At 29.2% G+C, this 22,805-nt stretch overlaps 2 protein-coding genes across 2 annotated transcripts; both read right to left on the reverse strand.

The window, feature by feature from the left end:
- Positions 1–5,741: 5,741 nt before the first annotated feature.
- On the reverse strand, positions 5,742–7,169 carry LOC127121754 (MYB-like transcription factor EOBII). Its single transcript, XM_051052198.1, has 3 exons — positions 6,855–7,169; positions 6,273–6,547; positions 5,742–6,171 (listed from the first exon to the last, which is right to left on the reverse strand). The coding sequence occupies exons 1-3, from the start codon at positions 7,167–7,169 to the stop codon at positions 5,742–5,744; spliced, it is 1,020 nt and encodes a 339-aa protein (XP_050908155.1).
- Positions 7,170–11,524: 4,355 nt separating this feature from the next.
- LOC127121755 (secreted RxLR effector protein 161-like) lies at positions 11,525–12,220 on the reverse strand. The gene has a single exon (XM_051052199.1). It carries the CDS (start codon positions 12,218–12,220, stop codon positions 11,525–11,527), a length of 696 nt encoding a protein of 231 aa, XP_050908156.1.
- Between the last annotated feature and the right edge of the window lie 10,585 nt (positions 12,221–22,805).

Below are 22,805 nucleotides of genomic sequence, written 5' to 3' on the forward strand. Positions count from 1 at the left end.
CTATAAATACTAAGAGTAAATCTTTAATTTTGTATTCCAACTAATTGTTAGTCCATATGTTAATGTTCTTCTCATTACCAACCTGCTATATACTATATTCCTCTAGAAAGAAAAAAAAATTATGAATATTGTGAAATAGGCCACTAATAAATTAATTATGATTTCATAAAAAAGTAAAAAAATAAAAAAGAGATTACCATCGAGTTTAATTTTTATAAAATTTAAAGTTTTTACAAGATGATTTAAATATCAAACTTTGAAATAATTTTAGTAACTTTTTTCTTTTTTGAGTAAAAGAAATTGAAAACATTAAATAATTGAGATGAAAAATGCATGGCTTTCCTTTCCTTCACTTTAATCTATGAAATCAAATATATACTTCGTTATGGGACAGCCAAATGCCCAATACAGGAAAAGCATAATCATTATACAATGTATATAATCAGCACACGAGAGATTTAAGATACATTTTATGATCATCACTTTTAACTTCATTTATGTTGAACTCTATAACTGAATTGGGTATTGGAGTATTAACCTTGAAGGTCCATCCCACACAACCGTATCGAAGATCAACACCACCGCTTTAAGATTCCAACAACACCAATTCTAGTTCATGTATGGAACAAATACCCACCTTATATAATACACAATATTTACACTTAAAAATTATTAAAGTTCAAAATCAAAAGGAAGACAATTTTAAAGTTAGTTGGATATTTTTCGACATATAGCAAGTTGGGAGAGTATAAGTACATTAAAAACAAGATTCAATTAAATACTTTTCAAGTTGAGTGAAGTTTATCATAAATGACAATACTCTAGGCAAAGTCAAAACATAGTAGGGTTAGATAATTGCATTTTATGACCATACTTTGTGTACATAGAGCCACAAAGTGAAAAAAGATGAACATTATAGAGTCAGTGATTCGAAAAATCAGCATGATGATATGAGTAAACTTAACAAGTCGAAAAACATAAGACATTAAATCGAAATTAGGACATCATTTATCCCATAAAAATAACATCTCATACATCATCCGTGTAAATAACTACATGAAAATTTATTTCCTATATGCCACGATCTATGGAGTAGAAATACTATTTTTTCTATCAACACTACAATGTTATTTTACGCACTTTATACTTTTTATTATAATTTACTCTCTTTGGAGTAGTTAAGGATCTCATAGTTGAGGAACATAGTTCATTCCTCAACATAATCGTCTAAAGACACGGGAATCAAAGTTGATAGTTATGGCTAAGATCACTGAAGTTGGTACTCCTAGGGGGACACTATGGCTAAGATCACTGAAAAAATCCATTCACACGGTTAATCACTAGAACAAAAATGGGTTTAGGCAACAACTGAAAACCATCTCCTAAAGGTAGAAAACCGTGGTCTAAGTCATTAAGGGACGATTTACCAAGCGTGGAATAAACGGCCGTTGCCTATTTCTTTAGAGCGTGGTTTTTTATTTATACCCACGGATTATGAACACAGTCGCCTTAAAAAATTATCAAAAATCCAAATCTCTAAAAAAAAAGATATGAACTCCAAAACATAGATTTATTTCACTAAAAGAAAGACATATATGGAATTTTTGTAGTTTCCTGTGAATTGTGTTGTTTTAGTAATGGTGACTTAGTAAGAATAAAGAAGGAATGTATTTTCTGGATTAACGATGTTTTATGGTGTTAAGTGAAAAACATATTTCTGGGTGATAACTTTTTGTTGGTGGTGATGAACAAAAATAAATTTAAGGAATTTGCTTCTTTTTTTTATGTTAATTTTTATTTGTCTTTTCCTCCTCATCTATTATAATGCTTTTATGATTTTTCCAACAGATCTTTCCAATGTCAATCCGTTTTTCCTTTTTCATTATCCTTTTAAAAAAATAACCAATCCAGATACATAAAACAATTGTAAGCTAAAAAAAACACCAGCACTGCATCATTGTAAGCATCAATTTTCATCGTCTATGATAAATCAAACTTAACACAAGTAATGACTAAGTTCTCTGAGCAACTCCGAGAAAAGCATTATATTTTGAAATGATTCATTTAAATTGATCTAAATATTTATAGTGAGATACAAGTAATGATAAAAAATTAATGTCCAAAATAGAAATCATGTGGCAAAGTATTACGATGTGATTTTCATGTGGCAAAAAATCGTCACAATTACTTTTGCCGCGTGATTTTCCACGTCATTAATCAATTATTGTAACGGAATTTCCACTTTTATGATGTGAAAATCACGTAATTAATAACAGTGTTTTTAGTGTTCTAAAACAATCTATTAAATAGTTTTCCATACAGAATTTTCTCAAAGGTATGATGGTAACTTTCCCAAGTTAAAGTCACTAAATCATTGTCCACTAAAAGTTCATCACAACAACTCTTTCTCATCGAAGAATATTTTCCAGTGTCCTTTACATTTTATTTTGACTTGTAACCATTTAAAGCTTTAATAATTCACAGATTTGTTGCAACATTGTATTTTGGTCCCATCACAATCCTTACACATTTATCACTTTCCCTCGTCTTAACCCTAATTCTTCAATATAAATAGAGGCATAAAAATAGCTTTTTGGAAGGAGGTTGAAAAAGAAAGAATAAAAAAAACCAACTCACATAAAAAAAACATAAGAAGGTGGGATTTTGGTCTTCCAGTAACCACCAAACATGTCCCTTCACTAGCGCTCCTGCGACCGACGACACCGTGACTCCGTCGTGCGTCCATTGAACCACCACGGTCACCTCCTTGGAACATGCACGTCGTTGAAGCCATAACGACATTGGAACCACCACGTTCACCTCCTTAGAACATGCACGTCGTTTTAGCTTCTCTATAAATGTTCGTATTCAGTATCAGAACTTAATTTAGATCACAAATTTTAGTCTATGATCCTGCACACTTGAACATAAATTAGTATATCCAATTATTATTTAAATACCTTGTTATCATCAAAATATTAAAGATATAATATAAACCAATTTACTCTCATAATTTTCAAATGTAAATTAGGCAAGCCCTAGGAACCATAAATTTCACCTATTAGATTCCCTTTTTCCTAGAATCATCACATCAACATTTACCGAGACTTTAAGTGTTATGGCACTTCCGAGGGTTTCTAACTGATGGCTTCTAATTTGATCCTATTGTGTTCTCACTTACGAATTAATTTCCATTAGGCAAGCACATACTCATAAATCAATAGGATTTTCCCACTGATATTTCTTACTTGATTTAACTAAGATATCTTTCTCTTATTCCTAACATCAATCAATTAATTGACTTTCACACGTTACATCCTTAATGATTTCCCTTACTTATCACACATGATTATAAGAGTTTCCGGTTCTATTAAGTGCAGTTGATCTCACATGAAATCGTAAGATAAGGATTGATTATCTACCCAACTAGGGTTTCATACATGTATGCATATATTTCATCAAAACCACAACATGTAATTCACTTACGTGTCGATTATTCTTAATCATGTAATATCATATTTTGAATGGTATCAAGTAAGTTCATTCCTTTTTTCTAATCCCATTATGCTAGCTACATACTTTAACACACATTTGTTTTAGGTTAGAAGCAAAACATGCAATTGGTCATCAACTCATATACATGTTATTCACAAATTTTATGCTAAGGCTAACAAGCATTCACACAAAATCATGAAGATTATCAAACATGGTTTCATCAATGAAACAACCCCAAAACCCTCATCATGCTTTCCTAATGGTACTAAACCCAATCAAACCCACATTTAGAACCCCACATTTGAATGATCTAAGCTTTGCTTTTGACACTTCTCTTCAGGAAACTTTACTCTACTTGGACATGCAAGGAGATTATGCTTTGAACTCGAGACTTTCTTCTTCTAGTCCAAATTTTATGAATTTAGTGAGCGAAGGAATGGTGAAAGTGAGGATTCCTTCATCCAAAAGGGGTTCTTATAATGAGTTGCCAAAATGACCATATAGCCCTGGATACTTAGCAACAATTGCTAAATACGCCACTAAAGAGGATTATAGTGATGGAGCGAATAATTAAGTTTGAGTCATTTTGTGGATTAATTGTTGTCATATTTGTAGAGTTTGTATGGTATATTATGACTAAGAGGAACACAACGCTTATGTGGTTTATGTAGCCGTGGTGCTTTTATGTATTCGATTAATCGTTTTAATTATTGTATTAGATTGAGACCCGTAAATCCGTGGGGATGAGATGAGTTTTTTAAATAATATTATAAAATATAGATTTTAATTTTGTAATTATAAATTAAATTGTAATTGCGACGATAAGGTGAATAAGATAATAAAAAAAGAGAAAGTAAAAGTTTAAGTGATAAGAAATATATTTAAGCCATGGAAATACAAATAAGACATAACAATTTAATTTTAAAATATCAATTATATGTAAGAAAATATAAATGATAGTCGGAAATTTATAGTTTAATCTTGTAACATGTATATGAAATTATAATTCAAAATAATATTTTAGAAATAATTTGATGCTTTTGTTAGTCTATTTGAAAATTATAAGTTAAATTTGAAAGTATTGTTTGTTAATTATATTTAGCATTGCAATAAAATTTAATACTTGAAAGTATTGTTTGAGTACTTTATCTTAAACATTGTGATGTGGTTTTTTCTTTGTTATTATGGTTTTATATTTTCAATAAAAAATATTTTATGCACAATTTTTTATGGGATAAATTATTATATAACGTATTTTTTAGAAATATTAATAATTTGAGTTTTTCAATCGATTTATTTAAAAATTATTTAATTAAAAAATATAATAATCGTCTACGAAAAAAATATTATAATTAGTATAGAAAAAACAAAGAAAATTGTATGTTTATAATAGTTTTTCTATTGATTTATTTAAAAGTTAATTAAGTTTTTTTATGGTGAATAAGTGTGTGTAATAGAAAATAGAGTGAAAGTTTCATAAATTGAGTTCTGATATATGGATGATAAAAGATTTGTACATGTAATTAATAATAATTTATGTTTTGATGTATTGTAAATATACAATTTGTACATGCATGTAATTTTATGTATGGAATGGAAACACAAAGGAAATAAATTAATAGATATACATAAATTTTAAGAATATTAAGAGATGGTTTATGGAATATGAAAATATATGTATTTTAATTAATATAATTTTATAAATTAAAGTTACACATTTTTCTTATATGAATAATTAAAGTATTAATAGATTATGTTTTAACAAATGTCACTTTATATTTTTAATAATGTGATAAGTAAGAGAATGAATTATCAAAACAATAGTTATTTATTAAATTTTAATATTATAATAAATAGGTAATAAATATGTGTGAGATTTATCACAACACTGATACTCTAACATTAAAATAGAATAGTTCTATCGCAACATAGATACTTTTTGTACGAATACATTAAAATAGAATAGTTCTATCAAATATAATCGGCAAAAGTGTTTCGTAATACAAATTAATTCTTAAAAAATGAAAACATTAACTAAAGAAGGAAAAATTACATAATAATCATTGTAAACTAATTTTCTATTTTCTATTGTCACAAAATCCTTCACAAATCCGTAGGATGGAATTTCTTTTCCATATATAAATGTGTCTAAGATATCTTTTACATTGTGTGAAATATTCAGATATAATATCTACTATGTGGAGTAATAAGTCCTACCATCATCTCATGTTTTTCATCAATCAAGTTCACCAAAGAGGAACGCATTCAGATAGCAACCAAGGTTCTAAGATCTCATATTGAGGCTCCTCAGATGATAGATCTGGATTTTGAAGATACTGGTTAGAATGCATTTCTTGTGGAATTGGAGGAAAATCTTGATCAAAAAGCATCTGATTTGATAAATCTGGATTTTGAAGATACTGGTTAGAATGCATTTCTTGTGGAAATGGATAATCCATATTTAGATTGTCTGAATAATATTGTGGAATTGGAGGAAAATCTTGATCAAAAAGCATCTGATTTGATAGATCTGGATTTTGAAGATACTGGTTAGAATGCATTTCTTGTGGAAATGGATAATCCATATCTAGATTGTCTGGATAATATTGTGGAATTGGAGGAAAATCTTGATCAAAAAGCATATTACTTGATGGAAATGCTGGGAGTCTAAGAGACCTGTTAGTATTCATAATATAAATTCTAATGTTAGTCTTGAAATAGGTTAATGTAATTATAAATTTTAAAAAGAAAAAAACAACATTAAATTGTCTACTCACCTATCATCCAGTGTTGGGACAGCATGATTGTTGATACAAGTACTTGAATCATCAGCCAACGTTGAAAATTGTTGAAAGTTGTTGATATTTTTGTCACCATAATTTTGATCAAGAAGATAGTTACCATGTAGAGTATGTACTTGATGATCAAATTCCATTCTTGGTAGAGCCGTTTCTTCTTCTTGGGAGGCATTATTTTGTCCAACATTGTTATTCAACTCATCAACTTGGTTTATGCTTTCTGGAATGAGGTGCTTTCTAGAGTTTTTTAAACTCTTTTTTTGGAATTAATAAAATTCTTTAACTCGTTATCGGTTCTTCCAGGAAACTGTGCAAAAAAAAAATTCAAAATAATTCTATAACCAATTATCAGTTATTCTAAAAAAATATCGGTGCATTATTAATTAATAAGTAGACTTCATGCAAAAAATTATTACCAAAAAAACCCTAATCTTAGCGAACATACAAAAAAATCATTACCTATTATAAATGGTTACAATTATAGAAAGTCTAATAAACTTTAATTTTTTATTTATAAAAGTAATTTTTTTTCCTATAAGAGTGAAACATGAATAAACAAACCTGTGAAACCATTTGAGACCATTTGGGTCCTAACTCATTATAGAGATGAATAAGTTTTCTTCCTTCTTCTTCATTGAACGAGCACTTTTTTAAAATTGGATTTAGATGATTTAACCATCTTATACGACAACTTTTTCCATCTCGAACAAGTTTTGTTTTCTTTCGTACGGAATCCCACTTTCCAACTCCATATTTTGTCACGTATTCTCTTAATAATTGATCCTCTTCCTTTGACCATGTTCCTTTTTTTAACACAATATTTCTAGTATCATCACCATGATTGCATTTTTCTTGTTGCAAAGATGAAGATGGCATGATTTGAGTGAATGTGATTTTTAACTACGTGAACAATAGTGTTAGTGTGTTGAAATATATAAGAGAGAGTCCTAGTTTGAATAAAAATCATTTACCCTATTCTAACTCCTATTTTTGCGAACTAAATCACATTATCTAATATGGAAGATAAAACTAGACAAACTCCACTTTTCTATAACTTTTTAAATTAACTCATGTTTGATTGTGTCCAAGTCGTATATAAAAACTACCTCAGCTACATATCTGGTCCAACGCTTTTAAGTAAAATACAAATTAAAATGATAGCAAAATTAAAGATAAAAATTATATAATAATTCAATTTTAGTGATAAAAAGATAAAATAAAATATAATTTTTTTGAGAGACATGATTTTGGAGATTAAGGCGGATGTGATAAACTACGCTTTATAAGTGCCATCTTTTTATTTTAATTTAATAAGTTTAGTACCTCATCTTTCTATAACAAAAAAAACTTGTTAGTTTTTTTTTCTTCAAAAATTCACACTCATGATAGAAATTCAATATAATTACAAAGTCAATATTTTTAGGACAAACAGTGGTCCTGAGTTTTCTATGCCTAGTCTTTATTCTTCATACGACTTATCTCATAAATCGTGTCCATAATCCTTTACTTTAAATCAAGTCATCATTCTTTCAAAGATTTGGTAATGATCCTGACATCGATGAATTAATTTTTTTTGAATCACTATGTTATGCCTCCACCTTATGATGAAGATACTAGGTAACTTGTCGGGTAAGGTAGCTAATACTAGGTACTTTAACAATTAGTACCTACCCCGAACATGTCTTATTGATAATTTAAAATATTTTACTTTGTTAATTTAGAATATTAATTACTTTGTTAATACGTTGATATTTATTTTGTACTTTATTATATAAATTATTTGAAATGTATGTTTGGATACGGGGAAGATAAAACCATCATCGCCCCATTGTCATGCCTAATTTCAGCCAATAAATTATTTGACAAAAAAGTTCTAAAAAACTAGATATTGATTGATATATTCATATCTTTTTTAAACGTATCATTCTATTTGATTAAATTATATTTAAATTTTATATAACCTAAATAATTCTTTCCGAGTATATTAATTACCGATATTATTTCAATCTTAATGGAATGATTTTCTTTCAAATGTCTTTTTCTTCACTCTTTTAAAATATTTTCAAACTATGAAATTGTCTAAATTTTAAATATATATTTTTAATTAATAATTATATTATTTTATGTTGAAAACAAGTTGATTTAAGAATCGAAAAAATGTTTTCAAAGAAGCGGATGGAGAAAATAGTATTATCTTTTTAAATAAAGGCAAATTAATAAACAAAAAAGGAAAACAAAAAAGGATGAAGGGATATAAAACCTAACATAAAAAAGATAGAAAAAAAATGATAGTTGAACATGCCTAACCTATTTATAAAAGAAAATTCAAAAATATAAATAGTAAGTGAATTTCACAAAGTGTCATAATCAACAAAAAAATATGCATACACTAATCTATCTGTATAAGCATTTTCCTCTCTAAAAATGTTACATATCTTGATTATAAAGGAGAATATAGTGTGCAAAATATTCTTCCATTTAATTAAAAGTTACCAAGGGACTACATTCAAATTAGAAAAAGCATGATTGGTCAGCATTGAGCCAATTTCAAGTTAAAGATCTATCTAATTCTTCTTGTTAGCATATTCCATAGCAATCATTATTTCATACATTTCGGCTTGAATGGAGGTGCAAACTCCAATCTTATGCATTTTTCTATAAAACAATTACATAATTCTTCTTGTTAGCATATTCCATAACAGTCATTATTTTATACAATTCGGCTTGAAAGGAGGTGCAAACTCCAATCTTATACATTTTTCTATAAAACAATTACATAAAGAGCATATCGAAATCATACGCATTTTTCTTCGAATCAAGTTGTTGTCTATTACAATAATAGTATGCATCTGTTTCTAAGTCACAAATGATTTAACATGTGGTATATAGGGATGCCAAATAAATTTTGTCCAAAAAGGCTCAACGTGACCCCTCCTCATACAATTGTAGATATCTTTAAAATATAGATCACAATTTGTAAATAATTTCCAAATCAGTTTATCAACAATAGTATTATCAAATGGCAAGTTAATTTTCAAAATATCTTTAACAATTTGAGGAGGCAAAATGGATAAATCACGAGGAATGTTCCAATCGATGTGTTGGATAATTAAATTGACCTTAACAATTTGAATAAATTGAACATGCACTATAAATACTAAGAGTAAATCTTTAATTTTGTATTCCAACTAATTGTTAGTCCATATGTTAATGTTCTTCTCATTACCAACCTGCTATATACTATATTCCTCTAGAAAGAAAAAAAAATTATGAATATTGTGAAATAGGCCACTAATAAATTAATTATGATTTCATAAAAAAGTAAAAAAATAAAAAAGAGATTACCATCGAGTTTAATTTTTATAAAATTTAAAGTTTTTACAAGATGATTTAAATATCAAACTTTGAAATAATTTTAGTAACTTTTTTCTTTTTTGAGTAAAAGAAATTGAAAACATTAAATAATTGAGATGAAAAATGCATGGCTTTCCTTTCCTTCACTTTAATCTATGAAATCAAATATATACTTCGTTATGGGACAGCCAAATGCCCAATACAGGAAAAGCATAATCATTATACAATGTATATAATCAGCACACGAGAGATTTAAGATACATTTTATGATCATCACTTTTAACTTCATTTATGTTGAACTCTATAACTGAATTGGGTATTGGAGTATTAACCTTGAAGGTCCATCCCACACAACCGTATCGAAGATCAACACCACCGCTTTAAGATTCCAACAACACCAATTCTAGTTCATGTATGGAACAAATACCCACCTTATATAATACACAATATTTACACTTAAAAATTATTAAAGTTCAAAATCAAAAGGAAGACAATTTTAAAGTTAGTTGGATATTTTTCGACATATAGCAAATTGGGAGAGTATAAGTACATTAAAAACAAGATTCAATTAAATACTTTTCAAGTTGAGTGAAGTTTATCATAAATGACAATACTCTAGGCAAAGTCAAAACATAGTAGGGTTAGATAATTGCATTTTATGACCATACTTTGTGTACATAGAGCCACAAAGTGAAAAAAGATGAACATTATAGAGTCAGTGATTCGAAAAATCAGCATGATGATATGAGTAAACTTAACAAGTCGAAAAACATAAGACATTAAATCGAAATTAGGACATCATTTATCCCATAAAAATAACATCTCATACATCATCCGTGTAAATAACTACATGAAAATTTATTTCCTATATGCCACGATCTATGGAGTAGAAATACTATTTTTTCTATCAACACTACAATGTTATTTTACGCACTTTATACTTTTTATTATAATTTACTCTCTTTGGAGTAGTTAAGGATCTCATAGTTGAGGAACATAGTTCATTCCTCAACATAATCGTCTAAAGACACGGGAATCAAAGTTGATAGTTATGGCTAAGATCACTGAAGTTGGTACTCCTAGGGGGACACTATGGCTAAGATCACTGAAAAAATCCATTCACACGGTTAATCACTAGAACAAAAATGGGTTTAGGCAACAACTGAAAACCATCTCCTAAAGGTAGAAAACCGTGGTCTAAGTCATTAAGGGACGATTTACCAAGCGTGGAATAAACGGCCGTTGCCTATTTCTTTAGAGCGTGGTTTTTTATTTATACCCACGGATTATGAACACAGTCGCCTTAAATATCAAAAGTCCACGTATTTAGTTAAAATTTTAGATCACAACTTTCTAGTAATAACATAAAACAACTGTCCCCAAAATACATGAAAAGGAAACAGTTATTGATAACAACAAATTAAAACCGTAGCTCAATCTATAATTTCATTTAAACTAAATATATAATCGCCCCTAAATCATGGAAAAATCCACAGTTTTTAATAAGCTACAATAAAATGTTGGAACAAGCATAAAAGCTTGTATGTGAATCAATGGAGGTGATGGATAATTTTGGTGAAATTGGAGGATTGGGGAAGATGAAGTTTAGAGAGAATAGAGATTAATTGAGAGGGTAAAAATCATATGGCATTAATTCATTCAACATGTTACAAAATGTATATATAGTGCCTACTAACACTAAACAAAGTAACAAACAAAAGCTAAACAAAAACAGCCTAAAAACAAAAGTATTTTTCTGGTTTTCCTGCAGCATTCTGGCAGCTTTTCCAAATAGCTTCTCAAATAAGATATTCTCCAAACATGCTTCTGATCATAGTTACATTGCATTTGACTTATATAACATCCAACACACCACCTTAAGTCAAATGCTCGATGTTCTTCATCCCCAACTTCACCGCGAGTCGCTTGAAAACATCGTTTGTAACCGATTTCGTCAACAAGTCCGCGACTTGTTCTTCACTTCTGCAGTAGCTTAAACGTAACTGTCCAGAACTCACCAAATTGCGCAAGTAATGGAACCTCATCTCAATGTGCTTGCTTCTCCCATGTGCTATGGGATTCTTAGCAAGGTTGATGGCTGAAACGTTGTCCACCAATAACAAAACTCCCTCCCTCGTGCAGCTGTCCAGCTCATGCAACAGATTCACAAGCCACACAGCTTGGCATGCACACATCGAAGCTGCAATATACTCCACCTCGCAAGAAGAGAGAGCAACCACCGGCTCCTTTCGAGAACACCAAGAGATTGGTGCACCGCCGAACATAAAGACATAACCCGCCGTTGATTTTCGATCGTCTTTATCTTCGCACCAATTGGAGTCGGTGTATCCAAGTAAATTGCAACTTCTGCCCGTGTCACTTGTCGGAAACAAAATTCCACAGCCAAGAGTACCTTTCACATAACGAAGGATCCTCTTAACCGCTGCCAAGTGTGATACCTTTGGCTTTTCCATGAACCTACTAGCAATACCGACATTAAACGCCAAATCAGGCCGCGTATTGCACAAGTAACGCAATGATCCAACCAATCTCCAGTATTGAGTTGGATCCATATCTTGCTCTTCCTCACTCTTGGATAGTTGTAACCGTGCCTCGATGGAGTTATGGCAGCATTGCAATGCTCCATATCACACCTCTTCAAGATCTCCATTGCATACCTTCTTTGATGCATGAGCAGCCCTAACTTTGTCTTTTGGAACTCTATGCCTAAGAAGTATGTCATAGCACCAAGGTCACACATTTCAAATTCCCTCATAAGCTATTGCTTGAACTTTGAAATGTATGATTCACAACTTCCGGTAATCAACAAATCGTCCACATATAGACAAAGAATGATCACCCCTTTGCTAGCACCCGTTTTCACATACACCCCATGCTCGGACACACATTTCTTGAAACCAATATCGTTAAGAAAACCATCTATGCGTTTGTTCCAAGCTCTTGGAACTTGTTTAAAACCATAGAGTGTCTTCCTCAACTTGTAGACTCTTGCCTCTTGGTCTTGAACAACAAAACCCGGTGGTTGTCCCACATACACCTCTTCATCCAATGGACCGTTCAAAAATGCCGATTTGACGTCCATTTGATATAACGACCAGCTGTTGGTATTTGTAATCGCAACAACTAACCAGATGGTTTCATGCCTTGCAACTGGTGTGAATACCTCATCAAAATCAATGCCTTCCTATTGCAAAAATCCCTTTGCCACTAATCGAGCCTTATGCTTGATTCTCTCACCTTTCGGATTTGCTTTCACCTTGAAGACCCATTTCACACTAATTGCCTTTTTACCTTTCGGTAAATCGACCAACATCCAAGTATTTTTTTTCTCAATTGATTCCAGCTCATCCTTCATTGCACTCATCCATTTTGGATCGCTTAATGCCTCCTCCGTATTCACCGGTTCGGAATCTCCATTAAAGAGAAATGGATGAGATCACCATCATGATTGATCTCGCTATCACGGAATACCTCACAATCTCGGAGTCTTTGAGGCATACCTCTCTGCCTCGTTGGTTGTCTACTCGTTTCACCATCCTCCGTTGCGAATGGTTCTTGTCCAGGATCATTAATAGGCTGGAAATTCAAATTTCCTCCCAGGAGATCGATTTCTGGGCCTGAATTTTGACTTCCAGCAGCACCAGGGGGCTCTGTCACGGGCTGGAAATCGATTACCTCATTTGGTAAATCGATTTCCTGTACAGAAATAATAGAAATTTTGCTGTCAAACGTCTGGATTTCGTCCACAATCACGTCCCGACTTACCATAATCCTCTTGCTACTCTTTGCAAAGAATTCTCAAAGTTTATGCAGGAAGAATTTGAGACGAGTATGATGGGAGAATTAAAGTTCTTTATGAGGATTCAAATCAACCAAAATTTAGTAGGAACATATATCCATCAAAGCAAATATACAAAGGAACTTTTGAAAAAGTTTGATTTGTCAGAGTGTAAAAGACTCTAATGTGTCCAGCATGCATTCTAGATAAATATGAAAGCAAACAAGTATATAGAGGTATGATTGGATCTCTCTTATACTTGACAACTTCTAGACCTGATATTTTATTCAGCATATGTCTTTGTGTTAGATACCAATCAGATCCTAGAGAATCTCATTTAATAACTGTTAAGAAGATCTTTAGATATCTGAAATATACTACTAACCTTGAGTTATTTTTATAGATAATCCAAATATTACAAGTTAGTAGGTTAATCAGATGCTGACTATGCTGGAGACAAACTAGAAAGGATGAGCACCAGTGGAAGCTGCCAGTTTCTAGGTGGCACTCTTATTTCTTGGTCCAGCAAAAGGAAATTAACAATAGAATTATCAACAACAGAGGCTGAATACACTATAGCATCTGGTTGCAACTCTTAGATTCTCTAGATGAAAAGTCAACTAGAATATTATTGGCTATATGAGAGTAACATTCCTATTCTTTGTGATAATACTTATGCAATTTATTTATCAAAGAATCTTATTTTATTCTCCAGAGATAAACATATTGAAATCAAACATCATTTTATAAGATATTATGTTCAGAAGGGTGTTATTAATAAATACAGACCATCAATGGGCTAATATCTTCATAAAACCCCTTGCTGAAAATAAATTTGATTTTATTCGGAAAAATATGAATATAGAACTTTGTCCAGAATAAAACAAAATCTTTTTTAATATGATTAGACTCTAGAGAGTCAAAATATGGCTCTGAGATATATTGGCTATGAACTAGTTGTCCCTTTGATGTTAGAAAGTTCTCTAGTAAGAAGGTCCTAAGTTAGAACCCTTATGCGATTTTCTGTCTTATGGACTCTGAGTTCCAGATATTAATGGCGGTAAATCAAGTATTTATGCATGGCTCTAAAGTAAGACAATTGTCATACGTTAAAGTAATTTGAATGGTTGATGTGACCCATTGAGATAATATTTCTTGGTTCAAGAGAAAATCTTTTCACTCACTTCCCATTGTCAGATTGCGTGTGTTTTTCAAACATTTATTTCCCTTTTCAAAATAGTTTTATTTAATGTATTTTTAAATGTCTTATTTTTGGTCTTCTCAATTATCTATAATTATAGCTTATGAAAAGCGTGCCCCGTTGTTTGTCTTGGTTTAAATGTTATTAATGTAGTATGCATTAGTAACTGTTGAGTCTGTTTCGTTTAAGCTTCTACCTACTCCCTCCTAAACATTTTAACTCCGTTTTCTCTCTCTATTTAAACTCCTCCTCAGCTCTTTTATTTTCATCTCATATTGAATTTTCTAATCTCTTTCTAAATTTTTTTATCTTCCTTACTTCTTTCAAAATCTCAAAATGTCTTTAGTCTATGGAGTTTCCTGTCCTCTTACCATAGCTTCTGAAAAATTTGTTGACTTCAATGAACTCAAGAATCACGGTCTTGATCTTCTCAGTCACGTTCGTTCCCAAAAATGGGAGAATTACTTCAACATGCTAAATGGACCAATCTATCCCATTCTCATAAGAGAATTTTGGACAAATGTATCCCTCTTGCAACTTAGACAAGCTATTTCATGCATTAAGTCTAATGTTTTTGGAATTCCCATGAGTCTAACTCTTCCTCTAATTGTTAAGGCAATCTTATGCAAGAAACCGGGGTTCATATGGACATGTACCTAAGAACAAGTCCCTTCCTTGAAGTCATTCCAGACAAGATCCTTGCCACCAATCATAATCTTGCAAATGACCCCTCTCTTCTTCTCAAGGAAAAAATCTTGCATCAACTATTATTGTCAAATATTTAGCAACATAAAGATTCTTTGGGAACACTCACTTATGATGACAAGCATCTTATCTTCTTCATCTTGTCGAGAACTAAGATCAACCTTCCCCTCACCATCTTCAACTTTTTGTATAAAAAGATTATTGTCTCTCACGAGGAAATATTTTTTCTTATTACTTTTGAAAGAGTTCCTTATTTCCTACAAGAAGGAATTGTTGAGAACATGTAGAAAGCTGGGTTAACTGAGGCCACTACAACAAAAATGAGTTTAGGCAACAACCAGAAACCGTGGCCATATACATGAAAACCGTAGTGTAAGATGTTAGACTACGGTTATTCAGGCGTGGAATAAACCGTCGTTTCCTATTCCAATAGACTACAGTTTTTGCATTTTAGCCCACTAAAATGTAAAACGTTGCCTATAGTATGTGAATAGGCCGCGGTTTTTGGACTAGTTTTGGACCACGGTTTTGATTAAGTTACACAAATCAAACCGTAGTCTATTAGTTATAGCACAGTTTGTTTCCAACTTTAGTCCACGATTTTTATTAGCTACATTTGTAAAACTGTTGCTTAGTCTTCATACCACAATATTTATTATTTTATTTTTTTAAAAATTAGAAATATCTGTTTAAATTTTAACCATTACAAATTTTATCAACATAAAATATGTTAAATTAGTGATAAATTTTATTGAAAAATTATATTATCAAAATAATAAAAAAGTTAAAATAATGATAAATTTACATAAAAAAATTCCACTATAATATAAAGTTAAATATACAATAATAAATACCCTAACTTATTAAATTCTAATCAATTCTTTTTGCTTAAGGTTTGTTGTATTTCTATATACATAATGATAGAGTCAACAAAATCATGAAACAAAAACATAAAGATAGTTATATTTGTGCTTTAGCTCTCAACTTCATTTGGATACGCAATCATAGCCTTAATTTCAATTGTCCCTACAATAGAAAAAGCAAAAATTGTCCCTGCAATCAAAGTTCCAACATAACATTAGAAGTATTTTCCAATACAAAAACAGTCGACAACAATAACACTTAAATAAATTTCTCGACCACACTTCACAAGTGGAAAACACCCCATGAGTCCTAGCAAATAAGTGAGATTGCATCAAAACCTTGATAATAATTCATTAATAAGACAAGTTACCATGAGGGGCTAGTTATTCAGACAACAACCACCCTAAGTTGGAAGCCCAAAAGAATAATGGCAGACAAATAATAATAGTGTAATAAAATAACCAACGTCTTCCTGAGTACTTCTTCCTGAGTACTTACAGGTGCTTGAAAAAATTAACCTTCTCCCATCGATTTTGAGAAGCCCGACCAAATTCTTTTATTTGGAGTCCCAAATATTTTTAAATTCCGGAAAGGAAAAAAGAAACGTCAATATAGCATACATTCTACCAATTAATTGACACTTAGCATATAATTTATATAGTTGATCAAATTCTGTTTTTTTCATTGAACAATGGTTCCTTAGACAATAGTTCGCCCATTATACAACCTAGAGACCAAGTATCAATTGTTGTTTAGTATTGTCTTGCCCCAAAGAAGAAGTTCAGCTTCCCTGAGAAATACATAGATAATTCAATTTCCTCTATGAAATTTAATACTCAACCAAGGGGACAACAAAGGACTACTATAAGTCAGAACAACTAGTCAAAATTTTCTATTGGTCCATAAACCTAGTTAATCTCAGAAATTTCTACATCTTGAACATAGAGATGATTTATTCAAAATAGGGAATGATCAAGACTAACCAATTAAAATCTAAAGCTTAAAAAAATAGATTGAAAAAGAAAAATACTATTGATTGAAGATGGAGGAATATAACCTTCAATAGACTGACCATGATAGTGCATAAACCCTTATAGATCTTAGATGGCAAGAGACAGAGACAACAACATTACGATTTCATTTGCTTTTTCCACTTCCTTGCAGCTTCTGAGAAATCGACCCTCTTTTGAAATATATGAAAGACGAAAACAGAGAGGATTGACCCTTTAATTAACTTAGTCTTCCTTGTTGCATGTGAGAAGACATAGTTTGGAATTTAGGATTTGGATGTGAGAAGAAACAATTTAAAATTTAGGGTTTGGATGAGAAGACGACACAAGACACTGTTTTGGGCTTTGAAGAGAGATATTTTTGTTTGAAAAAAAATATGAACACAATATTTTATACTGTTAGAATTTTTTTATTAAAAGTAATTTTTAATTATATTAAATAAAATATAATAATTTTTACACATGATCAAATCAAATCAAATCATATCATTTTTAATATTTGCGAGATATTTTATATGAGTTTAATGGTGATGCTCTCACCGTGTAAAAAAATTTACATTATATTTATCTTTTTTCTCATTATATATTTGTTTAAATATGATTTTTGTTCTCTTATATTTATCTCTTTAAATGAATTATTTTTTAAAGTATTATATAAAAAGAATGGTTTTTTTGTATTATAAAAAAATTCATATCAGTCAAAAGTAAAAACATTTTTTTTATATTTTTACATTGTAACAAATATTTTCTAATTTTTCTAAAACATCTTCATGTTAGTAAGAGAAATCTTCACAATGTAAAAAAAATATTTTGTGCTGAATATAACTTTAATTTTAGTAAATTTGTATTTTTTATTTTTTCCTTGTAAAAAAATATGAAAGATATCCCATTCAATTGAACAAAATCTTAAATTTCTAATTTTATTTTATTTTGTATAGTTTTTTATATTTATGACCATATAAAAAATTATTATAGATATTATTGAGAAAACTTATCAAATTTACAACAAATTTTTATTTAACTATATTTTTTATCAATTTTAAAAAGATTATAAATATTATTGTCAAATTTTTTTTTTCTCTTTTACAATTCTATCCATTTTAGAATAAATTTGTAATATAATTTTTATTTCATAAACTTTTTAATATTAAAAAATTGATTTTTTTTCATACATTTAATTAATCACGAACTTTACATTTTTAAATATATTTTATTTATTATAAACACATTTAAAGATTTGAACATGAATAATTGGAATGTTTAACTGTGTAAATTTTTTTGCTTTAATGATAAATAACAATAAATGTATTGCAACAAAATAGAAGTTATGTGTATGTGAGAGTGACAATATTTCATGAACATTGATTCAAAATATATATATATATATATATATATATATATATATATATATATATATATATATATATATATATATATATATATATATATATATATATATATATATATATATATATATATATATATATATATATATATATATATATATATATATATATATATATATATATATATATTTCATCAACATATAAGTTTGTATATGTAGTTAATGTACACTAGTTTTGAATCCCGAAGTGGAAAAGCTTTTAAGTTTTTTATTTTAAATTCACAATTTTTTTTTATCAAAACCGTCATCTTTAATATTAGACTGCGTTTCTCAGATATTGCCTTTAAGTCGTTGTCTATTCTTCCATGGCCTAAAGCTAAAAATGTTGTAGTGGGCCCTAGAGACTCATTAGAGTCTGAAGCTCGAAATATCTTGAGATAACTCTAGTGTTGAACCCTCTCTTCTCTAGTTTCTCCTTTCCCTATTTTCTTTTATTCCTGACTTCTTGTTTTTTTTACCTTCTTTTATATTTTTTCTTATTATCAATTTGTTTTACTTTTCTTTTTTTTTACTCTTTGTTTTGCATTTACTTTCAGTTATGCTATTTCTTTTTTATTAATATTTTTGATTGACAACAAATGGGGAAAAATAAATATGATTTTGATATATCTTGTAGCCCTAATAAAACCCAAACAATGCTAAAATCAAGCTGGACAATAATTTTTTTCTAAAGTCTCAACTCAGGAGGAACTTACAAACCTCACTCTGAAGAAACTAAGAAAACTTTTATAAGTATAAAATTCAAGGGGAGCTTACAAAACTATCTCTGATGTTTTATAAACACGATTAACCAAGTAAAAATTGCTCATCAAAAAATATGAATTTGTCATCATCAAAAAGGGGGAGATTGTTGGAACAAATTTGATCCTACAACTATCCTTGAATTTTGATGATAAAAAAGAATAGATAATAATTTGTACTCTAACTATTTTGATAAGTATATAGAAAATAGAAAACAGATTCTGACTCTGAAGACATCCAGAGTTTGAACTAAAAGATAAAATTAAAAGCATGTTTACAAAGAAGTCAACTATGTCTTGTCAAGTCAACATTTCTGAACAAAAACCATCCAGATAGACTCTGATAAAAGTTGTGAGTACCAGCATCTAAAATTCTCAGAACTTTACTCCAAAGACTTTGAAGCCTCACCAAATTATGAAGATAGACTTTGAACTCTAGTCAAGCTTCATCTTCTTGTATAATAAGCCTCTAACTAGAAGATTTAAATTCAAAAGTCAATAACTATTAATGTGACTGAAGTACAAAAGAAAATATACTTTCTATGTAAAGTATTGTACTTTGTACAAAAGAAGATTCTCACGTTCCATCCTCCTCACAAATTATTTGCTACAAGCGTCACTCTAATGTTGCAATATGAAGTGACCTTCATACAACGATTACATTGAGAATATTCCAACTTCACCCTCCAACAATTCTATTTATTCCTACATAAAGAGGTCTTTTTAAGATTGGAATAGAGATGAAATTATATATATCAACACATACACTCAAAGAGCATATGTGAAATAGAAAAATAAATGAAGTATTTCTCACACACATACACTTAGAACATTTTCCTTGAATATTTTTGTTAAGTGTAATATTTGATTTAAACTTGTGTACCTGCTTTTTGAAGAAACTTGTATCCACAAATCTTGTTTATCTTGACCTTTGGTTAATTTCCTTGAGAGATTAAGTGTAGTTAGAATTCTCAAAAAATCATTGACAATTATTCTTTGAGTTATTTTCCTTAAGAGACTAGGGTATAGTCAGAATTTCTCAAGAAATCTTAAATTGTGTGCGTTTGAGTTTATTGTAATCAGTTTGATTATTTGATTAAGTTCTTATTGAGAACGCAAAATCACTTAAGCGGGTGGACTAGATGTAACTTCCTTAACAACGAACCAAAATAAAAATACTTGTGTTATTATCTTTATCTTTGTTGTATGGTATACTGGATGACAGAATTTTTTAAATCCATAAATCCAATTCAAATTCCCCTTTTTTGTGTTCCATTCACCTTCAATTGATATAAGAACTCCGATTATATTTATGGACTCTTTATTAAAAAAGTTTAATGGCTCTGTATCGTCCTAGGGTATAGTATATCTGACCAACAACTTAATTTAATATCACCGAAATTAATGTTAGACTGTGTTCTACTAACATATATGATACTTACCAAATGATTTTTTGAAAATTCAAACAAAACCAATGACGAGTTAATTAAGTTGTCCTTAGATACACGATAGCATAACACCCTAGAACAAAGAATTTCTTTTACTAAATAAATTTCACCACATTTGAAAAATGTGTCGAATGAAAACTATACTAAAACTAATAATAAGAACAACAACAATTAGAAGAATTATAATATTTTCCCCTATAACAAAGTAAAAAATCATAGTTAATTTCATGTTAATTCTAACTCAAAATATAGATATAAAAAAATCAAACTCATAACAAATTGCAACCAATTTGTATTTTGTACGAGCACATTTAGTAAAATACATAAACAATCATATAATAGTTAACATGTAAAAGCAGAAATTATAATCAATTGTTCAATTGGTTCATAAATAATATTCCAAATGAATATGTTTGATTTTATTCATTTGATTTGAAAATAAATCATAATAGTCACATATTGTAAATATTATGTATTAAACCAAAAATCGAATCCCAAATCTTAGTGCTTTTTATTCTTAACTTATTTAGATTATCAGTTTAATAGAAGTTAAAAAAATATTATACATATATCCAATTAAAATATTTTAAAATATCAAATTATATAAATAATTTAAAATTTATGAGTCGATTTGACGAAATATATAATTGTCATTGATTAAAATATAAAAATAATTTCCACCATCAATGCACCATCTCTTTTAAATTATTTATAATAATAAAAAACAATTAATTCACATTTAAACCTAAAACTATCTATAGTTATAAAATATTCAAATGGGCTTATGAGCCAAGTCTAAATATTTTATTTATAAAAAAAAGTAAAAAATAAAGGACAAAAGAGTAATAATACAAAACCTAGATGCAAGGGAGGGTTTTAAGTTTTAACATCTTTTAACCATTATTTTTAATGCTATTAAATAAATTAAAAAATAGATAACAACATATAGAGGTCTTTTGCTATTAAATAAAGTGAAAAAGTGTGGTAAAAAGAATTGTGAAAGAGATTTGAATTTTGAATTAAAAGAAGAGAATGAGGATGAAGAAAGTTGAAGTTTAAAAATGAATGATTGTAATGAGGTCATATGTCACTTTGTAGTAGATTATATTGGAAAAAACTTGAAACATTAGTCATTTACTTTTTTTAATCTTTTGGTAATATAAATTAATATTAAGGAAAGAGCAATTTAAATAGTTTGGTGGTAGTTGATTTTAATAGATAGATAATTGAAGTGGCGTGAACAAATATGGCAAGGCAATATCAGGAGAAGGTTCACCTATAATGCATCTTCTCAAATTATATACTTGGTATTTGAATTAAAGATTTTAACATTTTTAATTGTACTTTTAAATTCAATTTTTGTATTTATTTTTTGAAATTGGTGAAAGGATTAAAATTAGAATAAGACTATGTGAATAATAATAATAATAATAATAATAATAATAATAAATATAAATCATAAAATGATATTTGTAAATAATTTAGTTGGATCCATTTATAAAAAAAATTATATTATTGATGTATAACTAAATTATTTTAAAAAATTATAAAAAATATTAACATGCAATTTAATTGGATTTACATTACAAATGTATATAAATTAAATTCTAAACTAGCTCGTTGATAGCTATGTAAGGATATTATATTGTAGGGACACAGATTCTAATCCACAATATTCCACTTATTCATCTTAAAAAAGTGAAATTGCAGCTAGACATGATAAAAATACTCGTACTTGCAATTATTCGTCTAAATCCACCACGAGTTTGACAGAAAAAATCCTCTTTGCATGAGTTAGAGTTTGGGTTTGAATTTTTCTCAATTTTAAAATATGGATATGAGATGAGTAATGACAACATTAGTCATGAAATTTCTCATTACAATGATGAAATCAAAGAGAAAACCAGAAAAGTAGAGAAAATGGGAACAAATGAAGATATCTCATTGATTAAAAAAAGTTAGTTATTTGATGTATTTAAAGGAATT

Source organism: Lathyrus oleraceus, chromosome 2, assembly GCF_024323335.1.
Source record: "Lathyrus oleraceus cultivar Zhongwan6 chromosome 2, CAAS_Psat_ZW6_1.0, whole genome shotgun sequence".
NCBI lineage: Eukaryota > Viridiplantae > Streptophyta > Magnoliopsida > Fabales > Fabaceae > Lathyrus > Lathyrus oleraceus.